Source organism: Salmo salar, chromosome ssa09 (genome assembly GCF_905237065.1).
Source record: "Salmo salar chromosome ssa09, Ssal_v3.1, whole genome shotgun sequence".
NCBI classification, from domain to species: domain Eukaryota; kingdom Metazoa; phylum Chordata; class Actinopteri; order Salmoniformes; family Salmonidae; genus Salmo; species Salmo salar.
In genome coordinates this window covers 112,991,780-113,012,406 of record NC_059450.1, presented here as the reverse complement: position 1 = coordinate 113,012,406, position 20,627 = coordinate 112,991,780, and the positions used below count along the sequence as shown (strand labels likewise).

The 20,627-nt window shown below is 41.3% G+C and overlaps 1 protein-coding gene across 1 annotated transcript in view; it reads left to right on the top strand.

The window, feature by feature from the left end:
- The window catches only part of LOC106612463 (dopamine receptor D2a), a 55,133-nt gene extending 46,245 nt beyond the window's left edge, over positions 1-8,888 (top strand). Inside the window, 6 exon segments of the mRNA XM_014213610.2 lie at positions 169-305; positions 4,014-4,216; positions 6,706-6,792; positions 7,015-7,396; positions 7,807-7,832; positions 7,834-8,888. Coding sequence (XP_014069085.1) covers positions 169-305; positions 4,014-4,216; positions 6,706-6,792; positions 7,015-7,396; positions 7,807-7,832; positions 7,834-8,004 — 1,006 coding nt within the window. The 3' untranslated portion in view covers positions 8,005-8,888.
- Positions 8,889-20,627: the final 11,739 nt, after the last annotated feature.

The window sequence follows — 20,627 nt, the reverse complement described above, 5'->3', positions numbered from 1 at the left end:
ACCCACCTTTTTTTCTACCCATACATCCCTGATGTCCCTACTAAGAGAAGATAGAGAAAGATGTTGTCTGTCACTCCATGTGTAGTCTGCACAGTAGAAAAGCCAGTTTGTCTATTCCTATTGTGTTTTTCCCTTGTCTTTCCTCCCATCTGCTTCCTTCCACAACAGATACACAGCAGTCGCCATGCCCATGCTGTACAACACGCGCTACAGCTCCAGAAGACGAGTCACTGTTATGATCTCGGTGGTGTGGGTTCTGTCCTTTGCAATATCATGCCCCCTGTTGTTTGGCCTAAATAACACAGGTAATAGCAGGAACTGTGAGGTACCTTGCTCTGCTGCAATGTAATCTTTGCTATTGCACAGTGCTTCCACTGTGTTTTGGCTTTCATGGCACTAAGGAGTAGACTCAATTTGACAATGATAGGTGATACTAAACTGTATGACTGCTGTGAATGGGGGTTAACAGTGCGGTGGTTAGTTTGAATGCTCCTCTTTCAAACACATAGTACAGTCGTGGCCAAAAGTTTTGAGAATGACACAAATATTAATTTTCACAGTCTGCTGCCTCGGTTTGTATGATGGCAATTTGCATATACTCCAGAATGTTATGAAGAGTGATCAGATGAATTGCAATTAATTGCAAAGTCCCTCTTTGCCACGCAAATGAACTGAATCCCCCAAAAACATTTCCACTGCATTTCAGCCTTGCCACAAAAGGACCAGCTGACACCATGTCAGTGATTCTCTCGTTAACACAGGTGTGAGTGTAGACGAGGACAAGGCTGGAAATCACTCTGTCATGCTGGTTGAGTTTGAATAACAGACTGGAAGCTTCAAAAGGAGGGTGGTGCTTAGAATCATTGTTCTTCCTCTGTCAACCATGGTTAATTGCAAGGAAACGCATGCCGTCATCATTGCTTTGCACAAAAAGGGCTTCACAGGCAAGGATATTGCTGCCAGTAAGATTGCACCTAAATCAAAAATATATTGGATCATCAAGAACTTCAAGGAGAGTGGTTCAATTGTTGTAAAGAAGGCTTCAGGGCGCCCAAAAAAGTTCAGCAAGCGCCAGGACCGTCTCCTAAAGTTGATTCAGCTGCAGGATCGGGGCACCACCAGTACAGAGCTTGCTCAGGAATGGCAGCAGGCAGGTGTGCGGGCATCTGCATGCACAGTGAGGCGAAGACTTTTGGAGGATGGCCTGGTGTCAAGAAGGGCAGCAAAGAAGCCACTTCTCTCCAGGGAAAACATCAGGGACAGACTGATATTCTGCAAAAGGTACTGGGATTGGACTGCTGAGGACTGGGGTAAAGTCATTTTCTCTGATGAATCCCCTTTCCGATTGTTTTGGGCATCCGGAAAAAAAGCTTGTCCGGAGAAGACAAGGTGAGCGCTACCATCAGTCCTGTGTCATGCCAACAGTAAAGCATCCTGAGACCATTCATGTGTGGGGTTGCTTCTCAGCCAAGGGAGTGGGCTCACAATTTTGCCTAAGAACACAGCCATGAATAAAGAATGGTACCAACACATCCTCTGAGAGCAACTTCTCCCAGCCATCCAGGAACAGTTTGGTGACAAACAATGCCTTTTCCAGCATGATGGAGCACCTTGCCATAAGGCAAAAGTGATAACTAAGTGGCTCAGGGAACAAAACATCGATATTTTGGGTCCATGGCCAGGAAACTCCCCAGACCTTAATCCCATTGAGAACTTGTGGTCAATCCTCAAGAGGCAGGTGGACAAACAAAATCCCACAAATTCTGACAAACTCCAAGCATTGATTATGCAAGGATTGGCTGCCATTAGTCAGGATGTGGCCCAGAAGTTAATTGACAGCATGCCAGGGCGGATTGCAGAGGTCTTGAAAAAGAAGGGTCAACACTGCAAATATTGACTCTTTGCATCAACTTCATGTAATTGTCAATAAAAGCCTTTGACACTTATGAAATGCTTGTAATTATACTTCAGTATTCCATAGTAACATCTGACAAAAATATCTAAAGACACTGAAGCAGAAAACTTTGTGGAAATTAATATTTGTGTCATTCTCAAAACTTTTGGCCACGACTGTATATTCATCCAAAATGTCCCTTTTATGTATTTTGCACTGTTTTGACCAACTCAGTTGCCTTGTGGTTAGAGTACCCACCCTGAGATTGAAAGGTTGGGAGACAGCTCATCGGCTGAGTCATACCAAAGCCTATATGGTGCCTGATGCGTCTCAGCTTGGCATTCAGAATTAAGTAGGTACATTGGGGATAAGACTGCAATAGAATAGTGTCCTGTCCAGGGGTTGTACTGGTACATCAAGCTGCTTCATCCTACAGAGAATGACTATTGCTCAAATGAGCTGTTCCTGCAAGGCTCCTTACTTACAGTGGCAAGAAAAAGTATGTAAACCCTTTGGAAATACCTGAATTTCTGCATAAATTGGTCAACAAAATGTATCTGATCTTCATCTAGGTCACAACAATAGACAAACACAGTCTGCTTAAACTAATAACACACAAACAATTAAAGGTTTTCATGTCTTTATTGAACACACTGTGTAAACATTCACAGTTTAGGGTGGAAAAAGTATGTGAACCCTTGGATTTAATAACTGGTTGACCCTTTTGGCAGCAAAAACCTCAACCAAACATTTTCTATAGTTGCTGATCAGACCTGCACAATGGTCAGCAGGAATTTTGGACAATTCCTCTTACAAAACTGTTTCAGTTCAGCAATATTCTTGGGATGTCTGGTGTGAACTGCTCTCTTGAAATCATGCCACAGCATCTCAATTGTGTTGAGGTCAGGACTCTGACTGGGCTTCTCTTGAAGCCATTCTGTTGTTGATTTACATCTGTGTTTTGGATCGTTGTCCTGTTGCATCACCCAACTTCGGTTGAGATTCAATTGGCGGACAGATAGCCTAACATTCTCCTGCAAAATGTCTTGATAAACTTGAGAATTCATTTTTCCGTCGATGATAGCAAGCTCTCCAGTCCCTGAGGCAGCAAAGCAGCCCCAAACCATGATGCTCCCTCCACCATACTTTACAGTTGGGATGAGATTTTTAGGTTGGTGTGCTGTGCCTTTTTTTCTCCCCACACAGTGTTGTGTGTTCCTTCCAAACAACTCAACTTTAGTTTCATCTGTCCACAGAACATTTTGCCAGTAGAGCTGTGGAACATCCAGGTGCACTTTTGCAAACTTAAAAAAAGAAATAGTTTTTTTGGACAGCAGTGGCTTCTTCTGTGGTGTCCTTCCATGAACACCATTCTTTTTTAGTGTTTTACATATCGTAGACTCGTCAACGGAGATGATAGAATGTTCCAGAGATTTCTTTAAGTCTTCAGCTGACACTCTAGGATTCTTCTTAACCTCATTGAGCATTCTACACTGTGCTCTTGCAGTCATCTTTGCAGGACGGTCACTGCTAGGGAGAGTAGCAACAGTACTGAACTTTCTCCATTTATAGACAATTTGTCTTACCGTGGACTGATGAACATCAAGGCTTTTAGAGATACTTTTGTAACCCTTTCCAGCTTTATGCAAGTCAACTATTCTTAATCTTAGGTCTTCTGAGCTCTCTTTTGTTCGAGGCATGGTTCACATCAGGCAATGCTTCTTGTGAATAGCAAACTCAAATTTTGTGAGTTTTTGTTTTATATGGCAAGGCAGCTCCAACATATCCAATCTCGTCTCATTGATTGGGCTCCAGGTTAGCGGACTCTTGACTCCAATTGGCTTTTGGAGAAGTCATAGGCTAGGGCTTCACATACTTTTTCCAACCTACACTGTGAATGTTTAAAAGATGTATTCAGTGTAGACAAGAAAAATACAATAATTTGTTATTAGTTTAAGCACACTATGTCTGTCTGTTGTGACTTAGATGATGATCAGATCAATTTTGATGACCAATTTATGCAGAAATCCAGGTAATTTCAAAGGGTTCACATACTTTTTCTTGCCACTGTACGTTTGACTAGTATTGTTGTTTTCTGTCATTTTGTTTTCCTCCCTAGCGACTCGCGACGAGTCCCTGTGCATCATCGCCAACCCGGCCTTTGTGGTGTACTCCTCCATTGTGTCCTTCTACATTCCCTTCATCATCACTCTGCTGGTCTACGTGCAAATTTATGTGGTGCTTCGCAAGCGGCGAAAACGGGTGAACACAAAGCGCTCGTGTCAAGGGACAGGCGACCACGACACAGGCGTCACGTTAAAGGTGACTAGGCTGCACATCATGTTTTTCCAAAATGAAGTGCTCGACAAACTTAGGAGAGCCAATTAAATACTTTGTCAACAACACGTCATGTCTTTTTGGAGAACGTAATCTAACCGGAGGAAGCAAAATATTGTCCATAAAGTGTTTGCTCTTCCCAGACATGAGAGGCCAAACGCATATAGTTGAAGTCGGAAGTTTACATACACTTAGGTTGTAGTCATTAAAACTTGTTTTTCAACCACTCCACAAATCTCTTGTTAACAAACTCTAGTTTTGGCAAGTCAGTTAGGACATCTACTTTGTACATAACACAAAGTCATTTTTCCAACAATTGTTTACGGACAGATTATTTCACTTATAATTCACTGTATCACAATTCAAGTGGGTTAGAAGTTTACATACACTAAGTTGACTGTGCATTTAAACAGCTTGGAAAATTCCCGAAAATTATATCATGGCTTTAGAAGCTTCTGATAGGCTAATTGACATCATTTGAGTCAATTGCAGGTGTACCTGTGGATGTATTTCAAGGCCTACCTTCAAACGCAGTGCCTCTTTGCTCGACATCATGGGAAAATCAAAAGAAATCAGCCAAGACCTCAGAAATAAAATTGTAAACCTCCACAAGTCTGGTTCATCCTTGGGAACAATTTACAAATGTCTGAAGGTACCTCGTTCATCTGTACAAACAAGAGTACGCAAGTATAAACACCATGGGACCACACAGCCGTCATACCGCTCAGGAAGGAGATACATTCTGTCTCCTAGAGATGAACGTACTTTGGTGCGAAAAGTGCAAATCAATCCCAGAACAACAGCAAAGGACCTTGTGAAGATGCTGGAGGAAACAGGTACAAAAGTATCTATATCCACAGTAAAACGAGTCCTATATCGACATAACCTGAAAGGCCGCTCAGCAAGGAAGAAGCCACTGCTCCAAAACCGCCAAAAAAAAGCCTGACTACGGTTTGCAACTGCACATGGGGACAAAGATCGTACTTTTTGGAGAAATGTCCCCTGGTCTGATGAAACAAAAATAGAACGGTTTGGCTATAATGCCCATGATTATGTTTGGAGGAAAAAGGGGGAGCTTGCAAGCCAAAGAACACCATCCCATCCATCTGTGAAGCACGGGGGTGGCAGCATCATTTTGTGGGGGTGCTTTGCTGCACGAGGGACTGGTGCGCTTCACAAAATAGATGGCATTATGAGGCAGGAACATTATGTAGATATATTGAAGCAACATCTCAAGACATCAGTCAGGAAGTTTAAAGCTTGGTCGCAAATGGTGTCTTCCAAATGGACAATGACCCCAAGCATACTTCCAAAGTTGTGGCAAAATGGCTTAAGGACAACAAAGTCAAGGTATTGGAGTGGCCATCACAAAGCCCTGACCTCTATCCCATAGAACAATTGTGGGCAGAACTGAAAAAGCGTGTGCGAGCAAGGAGGCCTACAAACCTGACTCAGTTACACCAGCTCTGTCAGGAGGAATGGGCCAAAATTCACCCAACTTATTGTGGGAAGCTTGTGGAAGGCTACCCGAAACGTTTGACCCAAGTTAAACAATTTGAAGGCAATGCTACCAAATACTAATTGAGTGTATGTAAACTTCTGACCCACTGGGAATGTGATGAAAGAAATAAAAGCTGAAATAAATCATTCTGTCTCATTATTCTGACATTTCACATTCTTAAAATAAAGTGGTGATCCTAACTGACCTAAGACAGGGAATATTTACTAGGATTAAATGTCAGGAATTGTGAAAAACTGAGTTTAAATGTATTTGGCTAAGGTCTATGTAAACTTCCGACTTCAACTGTAGATAATGATCTTGTTGGAGGGGGAAAGAAATACACACGAGATGGCTTTCTAGCTGGGATGAAAAGGGCACACGCAATTATCCTAAGGTGTTTTTAAGGGGGTTATCTTTTGTGCATTGAGATTATTAGCAACATATTGTGCTGTAATTGGTCATTTCACACGACAAATCCCACTTGGCCATGTTACATTGGTCTACTAGATTAGAAGGAGAGCTGAAATGTAACAGTAATTATGATGTGGCTTTAAGTCACCTTTTCTGGATATTGATTTTAGTGACATTAAAGCGGATCAATACAGGAAAAGAAGCCGTGTTTCTCTCACCCCTGTACATTACTCATGTACATGCATGCTTTTGTCTTGGTGTGGGGAAGGGAGAGAGAAGAGAAAATACATTCACAAAGTACTAGGCAATTGCAAGGAAAATAGTCCTCATCACTTTTAAACGGAGTCAATAAACCATTTCTGAAACAATATTGTCAGTTTAACTCCGTGGACTTTTTATTTCTGCCCTATTGAGTGTTATGGATGTAATGATTCGAATGGGAATCAAATAACGGTATACGCTCAATAGAATTACCGTTTATTTTGTTAATTGCCCTCTCAAAGACCATTTGGTGCCTTTGCAGTGACTGTGTGCTGGCTTCTCTCCCCTGTTGTTTTTTCAGGAGAAGTGCAGTCACCCAGGAGATGTGAGTCTGTGCACTGTGTTTGTTAAGCCTAATGGGAGCTTTCCTGTCAACAAGAAAAAAGTGGTGCGTCAAGTATTTGTTGTGCTATTTTTACAGAGTAACTCTCATAAGGAAATGTATTTACTTTCAAAAGCAGTTAACGCAGTGTCACCTCTATCGTTCCCATTTCTCCCCATAAGCAAGATATAGAAGTTACTGCTCTATTATTAGTATTACTACTATTACTACTACTACTACTACTACTACTACTACTACTACTACATTGTTGTTGACCTCTGTCAGCAGATCTTCATCAAAGAGGTGGCCCACGAAGGTGACGACATGGAGTTGGACGAGGTGACCAATTGCAACCCTCAGAAACAGAAGAATGTGGACAACGCTACCGCCACGCCTGTCAGCCACCAGCTCCTCCCGCCAACCAAGGGTAACACCTGCCCCACATCCGTGTCCCCCTCCCCGCCTGAGGGCTCCCTCAAAGTGGAGAAGAACAGCGACTCGAAGGATATACTGACGGAAGTGCCCAAAGTGTCTAAAGTGTTTCAGACCGAGGCCTTACCCAACGGCAAAACCCAGACATCTATCAAGCAGCAACCCACTCTCATGAGTAAGAGGAAGATCTCCCAACAGAAGGAAAAGAAAGCCACTCAAATGTTAGCCATAGTCCTTGGTAAGTTGTTAACATGAATACCACTTTGAATGTTTGAAAGTACTGTTGAACTTTTCAGGAGAGAGGAGGGATACAAACATTGGGGTAAAGTCTATTTTACTTTCACACGTCATAAGCAATAAGAGAAGTCGATAAAATGTAGCTGATATATTTATTTTACTAGCTGTAGTTTTCTGATGGCCTGTATAGATATATTGTATTCCCTTAGTAATCCTTAACTTGAAAAGAGCTTGCGAGGCAGACAATGTTGCAACAAAAGGAGACGGTTTTCATTTTCATCAATCAGAAGGGCTTTTTTTTATCAAGTTTAACTTCAGGGCATGATTCAATGTCAACATCAATCCAGTACCACGGTAATAGCTGGTTTCTCCGATCTCTTCACATTTTGTCTTCTCTCTCTCTCTCTTTAGGTGTATTTATCATATGCTGGCTACCTTTTTTTCATTACTCATATATTGAACACCCACTGCACCACATGCAAGGTTCCAGCGGAGATGTATAACGCTTTCACGTGGCTGGGGTATGTGAACAGTGCGGTGAACCCCATCATATACACCACTTTCAATATAGAGTTCAGAAAAGCTTTCATCAAGATCCTCCATTGCTAAGTTTGGTATTTGAGCAGGGAGTTGAAATGAAGAAAAGCATAACTTATAGCCTACTAAAATATACCTCATCCATATGAGGACAGTGCACGTGACCATAAGTCTCAGTCATGATCTTTGAGAAATGGAGAGACTGAGTAAATGCCACACATGAAGACTTGGACTTTTGTTTGATTATTTTGTGGACTCATGTTCTCCCACATGAATGTATATCGAGGAATAATGTCTTTATCAATGAGCTGTTTCTTGGAAATGTCATATTGGTCTTAACCATCGTGCTTGTCACTTAAGAGCTTTCCATGTCAGGAAATGTAAAGAAAACACAAGAAGATGTGCTTAAAAACACTAAAGCAAACCACCTATTTAATCTGTGTATATGATGTATTTTGATAATGGCTGAATCCTGCAAAGAACAACTAGATATCAACAAATCAGTGTTCATCTCAGTATTAAACCTGATCATATTAAACTGGTCATCTATGAGCTCTGCAGCTTTAAACCACCCACAGAATAAAATGTGTGTTATATAGAGATTCAACATTTTGACTCATGGTTTTCTCACCGGTCCACTTGGCAAGAGAGGCACATATTTGTGATTAAATTATTATTATTATTATTATTATTATTATTATTATTATTATTATTATACCAAAAGAACTTACAGCCACCAAGTGATAATTGTTCCTATCTGGCTCGGAAGGACCATGAATAAGGTTTTTGTGCAATTATTATTTACATTTGCTGTACATGCTTTTTATAAACCCGTTCTATGTGATTAAATGCCTGCAATGAAAATGTGATGCATGTTGCAATGCTCATTTACATGGATTCTCATGAAATGTAAGTTTGACAAAAAAACTGTATGTCCAATAAATTAAGTAATGAGACGTGCTATGTAAATGTATTATTCTTTGATACTCTATATACTGTTTATATCATGTAATACTGTATAAATAACTAATACAATACGTTATACCACTACTAGGCTGAATACTCTATTATAATTGGTCGAGAGGGTGTTCATTATTTTCCTGTAAATACACAGCAAGAAATAATATGGCAATTATGTAGTTCCAACAAAAAAAAAAGTGACTCACGCTATTCCATATCAATGTTTTCTGCAGAAAACCATAGTGAGACACACAAAACATGTTTGAATATTTCTTTATTTCCATTATAGTGAAAAATCGAATACAATATATCTATCCATTTCAAAAAGACAAATCAACAGCAAGTCTTTAGTGTGAAAACCCCCCAGGCCTAGTCTATGGTTTATGTGGCATGACACAGCTTGATCTACAGGCCCCATCTCGTAGGATGTTATAATGTCATTAGTCCCATGGTAACCATTATCAGAGACTGTGGTTAGTCTCTCTACATAAGATCAAAGCCACAGTTTCTGATGACAGCGCAGAAATAGTTATGTCTTCAGTGTAAAAGGGATCCCTCATCCCCTAATTAATATGTAATCTTGAACACTGAAGATTTTCTGCCCCCCTAGCTACCTGTCTTGACATATGAAGTCCCTCATCACTATCCCATGAGATTGCTCCTCACTGCACTGAAAGTATACCCTGGCTGTCTGGCCTGATACCACCAACAATAGTAAAGAATATACACACAGAACCCCATTGTTGTACTGGTTGGATAGTAATGACACTTACCAGATGTTTCCTTAAAATCCAAAATTGACTTGCAGTACAATGAGTGCATACACTTTTAGAATGTCTGTGTCATCCCTTTGGGACTTAAACCCACAACCTTGTCGTTGTTGTTTTTCCCTGACCAAGTGATGTGCCATTGTATACCTTGTCTGAATTTGTTTGGCATTCAGACACATTCTGTCGTCACACCATATGTCTCATCACAGGCTGCTGTGTTATTATGGGTACTTTGATTTACACTGTAGCCATGGTTCATCTGTGCCAGAGCCATTTAAATATTTACCTTTCTCTTTCATCATCCTTGCTCTGTAACAGGCTTCCCTTAGAATTGTTTTGTAAATACTAGACGTTTCCTACAACCAGCATCCTGGCCCTGTGTCACATTTTAAGGAGGTCCCCAGGGCCCAATTCAAACAGCACCATGAGTCTTCAAAATCATGTTATTCAGATGCTATATCACCTTCAATGACCCCAATACCAACCATACATGTACTATCCCCGGTCAATGTCAATTTGAATGTCCTCCCCTCCATCCGTGATGATGACACAGTCAGGCCCCCACTGTGTTGTCTAAGCTTTACGCAACATTGAATGGTCTGTGACATTGATTCTCCTCAAGTTTAATTCATATCAACGGCAACTTTTGACAAGCACTTACCTCGAGGGACAACTGGAAACACTGTGTAATCTCTGCACAGCCCTAATACAAACCATCATGGGAGGACAGGGATAGGCCTCCCTTGGCCTCGCAAGTGCCTGCCTCCTTCCAGTGTATATCCCTCTTCCTCTGATCTCTGAAGCGACTTTTCTCCTTTTCCTCGCCTGCTATCACCCTAAGGCTTGCCTGAGCCCCAGTGATTGGCATGTTCAAATAAAGTAGTAGTGGTGGTGTGTGTTCCAACACTGGGGCCCTTTAATGAACTGAGTAAAGATGGCTTGCCAGACACTGCATTATTGAAAAGTTTCCACACCCGAGCTGTGATCAGGCGGCCTGAAAGGCTCTTAATGGACTATGTGTCAGAGCTTTCCATGTGATTGCTAGATCAGCCATTGCCATTTACCTCCAGCGTGAGCTGTGAAGTCGTGCTGCTCTGACTAGTGATTGCTGTGCTGCAGGGAGTATGCTGGATGGATGATTGCCTCTCAGAGATGGAGCATCCTGTGTACTGCGTTGTGAAAATCTAACAGGATGTTTTGAACTGCAACTGATTTCACCTCTCTGTCTCTTCTCATTAACTGAAGAGAACACATCTACATCTATGCAGTTAGATCCAATTTAGACCAGTTCATCAGTAATGATGGACTAGACATGACTTTGCAACGACAGGGTTAGACAGGGTGAACGGAAATATTACAGTAAATATAGAAATACAGTGCATTCGGGAAGTATTCAGACCCATTCCCTTTGTTACGTTACAGCCTTATTCTAAAATGGATTAAATAAAAATGTTCCTCAATCTACACACAATACCCCATAATGACAAAGCGAAAACAGGTTTTTAGAAATGTTAGTAAATGTATTAAAAATAAAAAACATACCTTATTTACACAAGTATTCAGACCCTTTGAAATTGAGCTCAGGTGCATCCTGTTTCCATTGACCATCCTTGATGTTTTTTAATTGGAGTCCTCCTGTTGTAAATTCAACTGATTGGACATGATTTGGAAAGGCACACACCTGTCTATATAAGGTCCCACATTTGACAGTGCATGTCAGTGCAAAAACCAAGCCATGAGGTCAAAGGAATTGTCCGTAGAGCTCTGAGACAGGATTGTGTCGAGGCACAGATCTAGGGAAGTGTACCAAAAAATGTTGGCAGCATTGAAGGTCCCCAAGAACACAGTGGCCTCCATCATTCTTAAATTGAAGAAGTTTGTAACCACCAACTCTTCCTAGAGCTGGCCGCCCGGCCAAACTGAGCAATCAGGGGAGAAGAGCCTTGGTCAGGGAGGTGACCAAGAACCCGATGGTCACTCTGACAGAGCTCCAGAGATGCTATGTGGAGATGGGAGAACCTTCCAGAAGGACAACCATCTCTGCAGCACTCCACCAATCAGGCCTTTATGGTAGAGTGGTCAGACTGAAGCCACTCCTCAGTAAAAGGCACATGACACCCTGGAGTTTGCCAAAAGGTACCTAAAGGACTCTCTGAACATGAGAAACAAGATTCTCTGGTCTGATGAAACCAAGATTGAACACTTTGGCCTGAATGCCTAGCGTCATGTCTGGAGGAAACTTGGAACCATCCCCATGGTGAATCATGGTGGTGGCAGCATCATGCTGTGGGGATGTTTTTTGGCGGCAGGGAATGGGAGACTAGTCAGGATCGAGGGAAAGATGAACGGTGCAAAGTACAGAGAGGTCCTTGATGAAAACCTGCTCCAGAGCGCTCAGGACCTCAGACGGGGCCAAAGGTTAACTTTCCAACAGGACAACGACCCTAAGCACACAGCCAAGACAATGCAGGAGTGGCTTCGAGACAAGTCTGCGAATGTCCTTGAGTGGCAGAGCCAGAGGCCGGACTTAAACCTGATCAAACATCTCTGGAGAGACCTCAAAATAGCTGAGCCACCTGACAGAGCTTGAGAGGATCTGCTGAGAAGAATGGGAGAAACTCCCCATATAAAATGTTATTTGTCACATGCGCCAAATACAGGTGTAGACCTTCCAGTGAAATGCTTACTTACAAGCGTTTAACCTGTTGGGGATAGGGGGCAGTATTTGCACGGCCGGATAAAAAACGTACCCGATTTAATCTGGTTACTACTCCTGCCCAGTAACTAGAATATGCATATAATTGTTTGATTTGGATAGAAAACACCCTAAAGTTTCTAAAACTGTTTGAATGGTGTCTGTGAGTATAACAGAACTCATTTGGCAGGCCAAAACCTGAGAAGATTCCAAACAGGAAGCGCTCTCTCTGACTATTTCTTGGCCTTCTTGATCATCTCTATCCAAAACAGGGGATCTCTGGCATAACGTCACATTTTCTAACGCTCCCATAGGCTCTCAGAAGGCGCCAGAACGTTGAATGGTGACTTTGCAGGCCATGGCTGAAAAACAGTAGCGCATTTGGATAGTGGTCGATCTGAGAACAATGAGACTGGGGCGCGTGCACGAGCCGACACCATGTTTTTATTTTTTCGTCTTTGAACGAAAACAGGGTTTCCCGGTCGGAATATTATCGCTTTTTTACGAGAAAAATCGCATAAAAATTGATTTTAAACAGCGTTTGACATGCTTCGAAGTACGGTAATGGAATATTTTGACATTTTTTGTCACGAAACGCGTTGGGCGCGTCACCCTTCTTTACCCTTCGGATAGTGTCTTGAACGCATGAACAAAACGCCGCTATTTGGATATAACTATGGATTATTTGGAACCAAACCAACATTTGTTATTGAAGTAGAAGTCCTGGGTGTGCATTCTGACGAAGAACAGCAAAGGTAATCCAATTTTTCTAATCTGAGTTTGGTGAGTACCACACTTGGTGGGTGTAAAAATAGCCCGGCCATCACGGGCTAGCTATCTACTCAGAATATTGCAAAATGTGCTTTCACCGAAAAGCTATTTTAAAATCGGACACCGCGATTGCATAAAGGAGTTCTGCATCTATAATTCTTAAAATAATTATGTTTTTTGTGAACGTTTATCGTGAGTAATTTAGTAAATTCACCAGAAGTGTTCGTTGGGAATGCTAGTCACATGCTAGTCACATGCTAATGTAAAAAGCTGGTTTTTGATATAAATATGAACTTGATTGAACAAAACATGCATGTATTGTATAACATAATGTCCTAGGAGTGTCATCTGATGAAGATCATCAAAGGTTAGTGCTGCATTTAGCTGTGGTTTGGGTTTATGTGACATTATATGCTAGCTTGAAAAATGGGTGTCTGATTATTTCTGGCTGGGTACTCTGCTGACATAATCTAATGTTTTGCTTTCGTTGTAAAGCCTTTTTGAAATCGGACAGTGTGGTTAGATTAACGAGAGTCTTGTCTTAAAAATGGTGTAAAATAGTCATATGATGATCTTCATCATGATGATCTTGATGATCTTCATGAGATGACAACCCTAGGACATTATGTTATACAATGCATGCATGTTTTGTTCAATCAAGTTCATATTTATATCAAAAAACAGCTTTTTCACATTAGCATGTGACGTTCAGAACTAGCATACCCCCCGCAAACATCCGGTGAATTTACTAAATTACTCAGGATAAACGTTCACAAAAAACACAACAATTATTTTAAGAATTATAGATACAGAACTCCTCTATGCACTCGATATGTCCGATTTTAAAATAGCTTTTCGGTGAAAGCACATTTTGCAATATTCTCAGTAGATAGCCCGGCCATCACAGGGCTAGCTATTTAGACACCCACCAAGTTTAGCCCTGACCAAACTCCGATTTACTATTATAAAAGTTTATTACCTTTGCTGGTCTTCGTCAGAATGCACTCCCAGGACTGCTACTTCAATAACAAATGCTGGTTTGGTCCAAAATAATCCATCGTTATATCCAAACAGCGGCGTTTTGTTCGATGCGTTCAAGACACTATCCGAAAGGGTAAATAAGGGTCACGAGTATGGCGCAATTCGTGACAAAAGAATTCTAAATATTCCATTACCGTACTTCGAAGCATGTCAACCGCTGTTTAAAATCCATTTTTATGCCATTTTTCTCGTAAAAAGCGATAATATTCCGACCGGAAATCTGCGTTTAGGTAAACAGACGAAAAAAATAAAGCATGGGGTCGACGCGGGCACGCGCCTGAGTCTCACAGTACTGTGACCGGCCACTTCGCCAAACGCGATAAATTTTTTCAACCAGAGCCTGCCTCGACATCGATTCAGCTTTTTCCCGGCTTCTGAGAGCCCATGGGAGCCGTAGGAAGTGTCACGTAACAGCAGAGATCCTATCTGTAATATAGAGATAATCAAGATGAAACACATCTTGTCAGACAGGCCACTTCCTGCATGGAATCTTCTCAGGTTTTGGCCTGCCATATGAGTTCTGTTATACTCACAGACACCATTCAAACAGTTTTAGAATCTTTAGGCGTGTTTTCTGTCCAAAGCCAATAATTATATGCATATTCTAGTTTCTGGGCAGGAGTAACAAACAGATTAAATCGGGTACGTTTTTTTATCCGGCTGTGAAAATACTGCCCCCTAGCCATAACAGGTTAACAGGCGGATCCCGTTAGCGGGATCGATTTGACAACAGCCAGTGAAAAATCAGAGCGCCAAATTCAAAACAGCAAAAATCTCATAATTAAAATTTCTCACACATACAAGTATTATACACCATTTTAAAGATAAGATTCTCCTTAATCTAACCACATTGTCCAATTTCAAAAAGGCTTTACAGCAATTAGATTATGTTAGGACACCACCTAAACAAGAAAAGCCACACAGCCATTTTCCTAGCAAGGTGATACGTCACAAAAACCAGAAATACAGCTAAAATTAAGCACTAACCTTTGATGATCTTCATCAGATGGCACTCATAGGACTTCATGTTACACAATACATGTATGTTTTGCACAATAAAGTTCATATTTATATCCAAAAACCCCAAAGCTCATCTGGTAGGCTCATGTCACTATCTCGCGGCTGTGCTTCCCTTTGTAGTCTGTAATGGTTTGCAAGCCCTGCCAAATCCGACGAGCGTCGAAGCCAGTGAAGAATGATTCAATCTTAGTCCTGTTTTGACGCTTTGCCTGTTTGATGGTTCGTCTGAAGGCATAGTGGGATTTCTTATAAGCGTTCAGGTTAGAGTCCCGCTATTTGAAAGCAGCAGCTCTAGCCTTTAGCACTGTTGCCTATAATCCATGGCTTCTGGTTGGGTATGTACTTACGGTCACTGTGGGGACGACGTCATCGGTGCACTTGTTGATGAAGCCAGTGACTGATGTGGTATACTCCCCAATGCCATCGGAAGAATTACGGAACATATTCCAGTCTGCGCTCGCAAAAGTCTTGCAGCTTAGCATCTGCGTCATCTGACCACTTCTTTTTCGACCGAGTCACTGGTGCTTCCTGCTTTAGATTTCACTTGTAAGCAGGAATCAGGAGGATAGAATTATGGCCAGATTTGCCAAATGGAGGGCGAGGGAGAGCTTTGAAATCATCTCTGTGTGTTGAGTAAAAGTGGTCTAGAGTTTTTTTTCCCTCTGGTTGCACATGCTGTTAGAAATTAGGTAAAAAGGATTTAAGTTTCCCTGCATTAAAGTCATATACAGATGTGCCAAGCTTTTAGTGTCATACCCTAGAATACTCGAGGCTGTAATCGCTGCCGAAGGTGCTTCAATAAAGTATTGAGGAAAGGGTCTGAATACTTATGTAAATGTAATATTTCCTTTTTTATATGTATTTTAAAAAAATGGTATTAACGAAAGAAAATGCAGCACTATATAAATACAGAAGTTCAGAGACTTTCTTTTCTTTTCCCAAAAACCTTCCATCTGCTGCTGTATGCGTTCACATTTCACTGAGTCATGGCATAAGCCGCATTGAATATTTGTTTGAAAGACAATATTTTAGCACAAATTGCATGGTGGAGACAAGTGGTGATTTATAAAGTTGTTGATGCAACAGAACTGTAATGATTTATCTCTGCACATTTTGGCTCTTTGAGTGTTTTCAGAATCTGAGTGGGTTGGACCAAGGTGGTTGAATTGCCATCAGGAGGAATACTGTAGCAGTTCATCCAGAAATCAATTTACTGGATACAGATATCCTGAGAGAGGTGTAATCAACATTGTGTTTGTGAGAACCTCCCCTTTCCACAGTGGGGTCACACTAGTTTGTAACCAAACGGTTTGGATGCTACAAACAGTAGTTGGCACATCAACGGTACTGACTTCAGAAGAGTCCCTTGACACTTGTGGGGGTGATAGAGCAAACTGTTTGGACGCTATAGACATTTTTGTGAGAAGACCGATTTTTCGGGATGTCTCATGGTCTGACAAACACCACTCTAGCTCTGCTACTTTCGCCGCAGATGCGGAAGTGCGACACTGGTGGATGAGGTGGATTGAGACTCATCCAATGAAAAAAAAACATATCTCTAGCTTAAACTGACGGTGCACCGGTGCGTCAATCGACTCTAAGAGGTTATTAAATAAGCATACTATTGTCCTAAAAGTATGCATATGTAAGTCCTTTGTAGATAAGCATGGAGAACAGATTTTGTGGCTGATAGACAATATTGGCAACTTGTCCCTAAGCCTTTGAAGCTCGACCCTTACTTAAAAGGGAACATTTTCTTCAATCAATGCAATTATTTTCACCTGGCACTTTTTCCATTTCACTAATGGCTGTGGAGTCAGGACGGAGTCGTTTGTAATAATTTATCCCTCCCAGGCACAGTATCAATCTAAATCTTGGTACAATCTATCGCATTTGAGGCTGGAGATTGCAAGAGGAGCCTGTTGTTAATTGTGTTGGGAGTGTGGTGGAAGATTGGAGAGCTCTGAGAGCTCCCACGGCGTCGCGGCCATAATCACATGCTTGAGACACGCCAAAAGCCGCCTCCTCCCTCCTCCGGAGTCAGGGTGATGGGGAGAATAAGGCTGCCACAGCTGAGCCACTGGCAGATGTTGTGTTTGTTTTTCTAATGTGTTAATAAGACTTCTAGCCGGGCCCCAACTAGAGCCGGCTGGTTGATTTCCTTTCTGCATTTATTTTTCACACATATAAATCAATACTGTCAAGTACCTGGGCTGGGCTGTGTATGAGGTGCAGCCTCTGTTGTTTACTGAGGCTGGGGATAAAAGCTCTGCCACAATCTGCCATCCCGTGGAAATATATATATTTAAGTGGTACCAGCTGCGATAAGTGTGTCATTTCCATCCCAGATTTTTGCTCTTATTCCAATCCTTTCCCTAGAGATATGATCATGTTTGAGGAATCTTACAATTCTACATCATCAGTGATTGTGAGAAAAATAAACTGGTGGATACTATCCAAGTATCTGATAAATAGTTGAAATGTTAACCCACTTCAGACTCAATTATTCACTGCAATGGGAATTGTCTTTTGGCCTGATTACAACCGATGAATGTAGTTAAAATAATTAAAATGTCGTTCATTAACATGTCTTGCTCAGTCACAATCACAAATGCGTTTCTGAGAGAATGTATGGTTTCACTTTCACAGGAGGAAATATTTTGTAGTCACTTTTTGTTCCTTGAAAGGCCTCAAAACCACTATCCTATATTCCACATCAATCGAAACAGTATTGAGGATGATCAATGCTATCTGAGTATGTCTGAAACTTTCAGGCTGCTCCAGCATCCAAAAACCTTCCATAACCCATCATTTGTACTTATAGGCCTATAGCTATCTATGTATTGATTCATTTTATAGGCCTACAGGCCTACAGGAACATAGCTGGGCAAAGCAATCCGGCAAGTTCATCGGATCTTATCATAACGTTTTTCCATTCCTACCGCAAAATACTATTTTGTAACTTGCTGAATGGCTTCTGGGAATTACAAGCTATTGTTGGAGAAGTAGAATGGAATGTCTTTGAGGTTAATATAAGTATGTAGGTCTGTTTAGGGGACTAAATTACAACTGAACTAAGATCAATGTTGTATTGTGTCTGCAGTACAATAACTTAATCAAATAGCCTTTGTGTGCTCTGTGGTTTTGTTGTTACCTTCATTCTTACTTTCTATTGTGCATCTTTAACCATGGTTTAAAATACTTCACTATGGGGTTTTCATACCGTCATTTATTGTAGCTATCTATTATCCAAGCAGTTAATCGCGTACCGTTGCTAAATCCACTGTATGTCAACAAATCAGGTTTTTGACATGTCTAGTGAATGACAGTCGAGTGACTGTTTTCTAATAGGATATTTGGTAACACTTTTTAAGGGGTCCTTATTACAGTGTAATTACATATGTAATTACACTGTAGCAAGTATTGTAATTAACTGTAATAATAATTAGACTGTAATAACATGTAACTTCTGGCAATTGCAGTCGGTAATTACAGGGGTGTAACAACAAATGCTTGTTACCATGCTTGTTACAAATGTTAAAGTTTCCAATAGTGTCCCAATGCACCATATTTCATCCTGCACAAACTACGTGATAAGCCAACTGAAAACCTGACTACCTCAATGTCACAGCTCTGCAATAAACAGCTCTGGCCCAATGGCAAAAACGGGTTGACAAACGGCTCACATCAAAAAATACTTTAACTTGTTAAGTCATTTATAGGTGCATTTGACAATGGGTCAATTACTTTAACCATCAATGAAACATTTTTACACAAATGAATAAAAAAGTTATGGTTAAGATTATGAGAGTAATTTGTGCTTGTCAAATTGTAAGCCTATTAAGCTTGGTTGAATAATGGTTTGTACAGTAAATGCACTTAAAACAATGATAAAACAAACTCTTATTCTATCATTTAATCTTGCAAGGAATATTTCACTTTCTCTGGTCATAGGAGTAACAACATTAATTTGTGCATGACTTGAGTTTCGCCATCAGCTGGAAGACAGTGTTCCTTTTCAGTCAGTGTCAGCAGGGAGAGGGGAGGGACATAACATTAAGAGGTGGACCCGTCTGCTGCCCTCTCCCTCCACTGTGACTGACCATCAGATGCAGGCTCAATCAGCCCAGTGATATAAAAAAAGTAAATTATTTAAATGTATGCTCCCTCAGCTGTGTCTCACAAGTAACACAACAACTGATCTACTACCGGTGTGATTATATAGTGTACCTGAAATGTTGAAATATAAATGGTCTGAGAAGAAGAACAATGCATTGGCAGGGCAATTCAAGCAAAGCCAATGTATGCAGTGATAATGTTTTGGGCCTATAGCCTGCTGCACAAACCTCATTACTACGGTATTCTTTTAATAGGTTAATGTTGGATAGGCTTATTTTACGTTAGGAACACCTGCCATTTCCATGACATAGACAGACCAGGTGAACCCAGGTGAAAGCTACGATCCCTTATTGATGTCACCTGTTAAATCCACTTCAACCAGTGTAGATGAAGGGAAGAAGAGGAGAGGTTAAATAGGGACTTTAAGCCTTAAGACAATTGAGACATGGATTGTGCATGTGTGCCATTCAGAGGGTGAATGGGCAAGACAAAATATTTAAGTGCCTTTGAATGGGGTATGGTTCTAACTCTGAATGCTCGGCTATGAAAAGCCAACTGACATTTACTCCTGAGGTGCTGACCTGTTGCACCCACTGTGGCCACCCCTCAGAGCCTGGTTCCTCTCTAGGTTTCTTCCTAGGTTCCTGCCTTTCTAGGGAATTCTTCCTAGCCACCGTGCTTCTACATCTGCATTGCTTGCTGTTTGGGGTTTTAGGCTGGGTTTTTGTATAGCACTTTGTGACATCAGCTGATGTAAAAAGGCTTTGTAAATACATTTGATTGATTGATTGATTGATTGATTGATTGGTAGTAGGTGCCAGGCCCACCGGTTTGAGTGTGTCAAGAACTGCAACGCTGCTGGGTTTTTCACTCTCAAGAGTTTCCCGTGTGTATCAAGAATGTTCAAACACCCTACAGACATCCATCCAACTTGACACAACTGTGGGAAGCATTGGAGTCAACATGGGCCAGCATCCCTGTGGAACGCTTTTGACACCTTGTAGTCCATGACCCAGGCTGTTCTCAGGGCAAACTGGGATGAAACTCTATATTAGGAAGGTGTCCTAATGTTTTGTACACTCAGTGTATATCTGATCTGTTTCTGTAAACTCAACCAAGTTAACTCAGAGGTGGTACACTTTTTTGGGGGAAAGTGCTAGCAACAACACTGAGTGGATATTTTGAAGAGTGCGCATTCACAGGTAGGTAATTAGAGCCTACTGAGCCTCAAACCTTTTTAATCTCGGGCACCCAGAAATCTTTACACAAGAGATTACAACCTTGTGACAGTTACTGAATCGGATGCAGCTGAGAAGAAA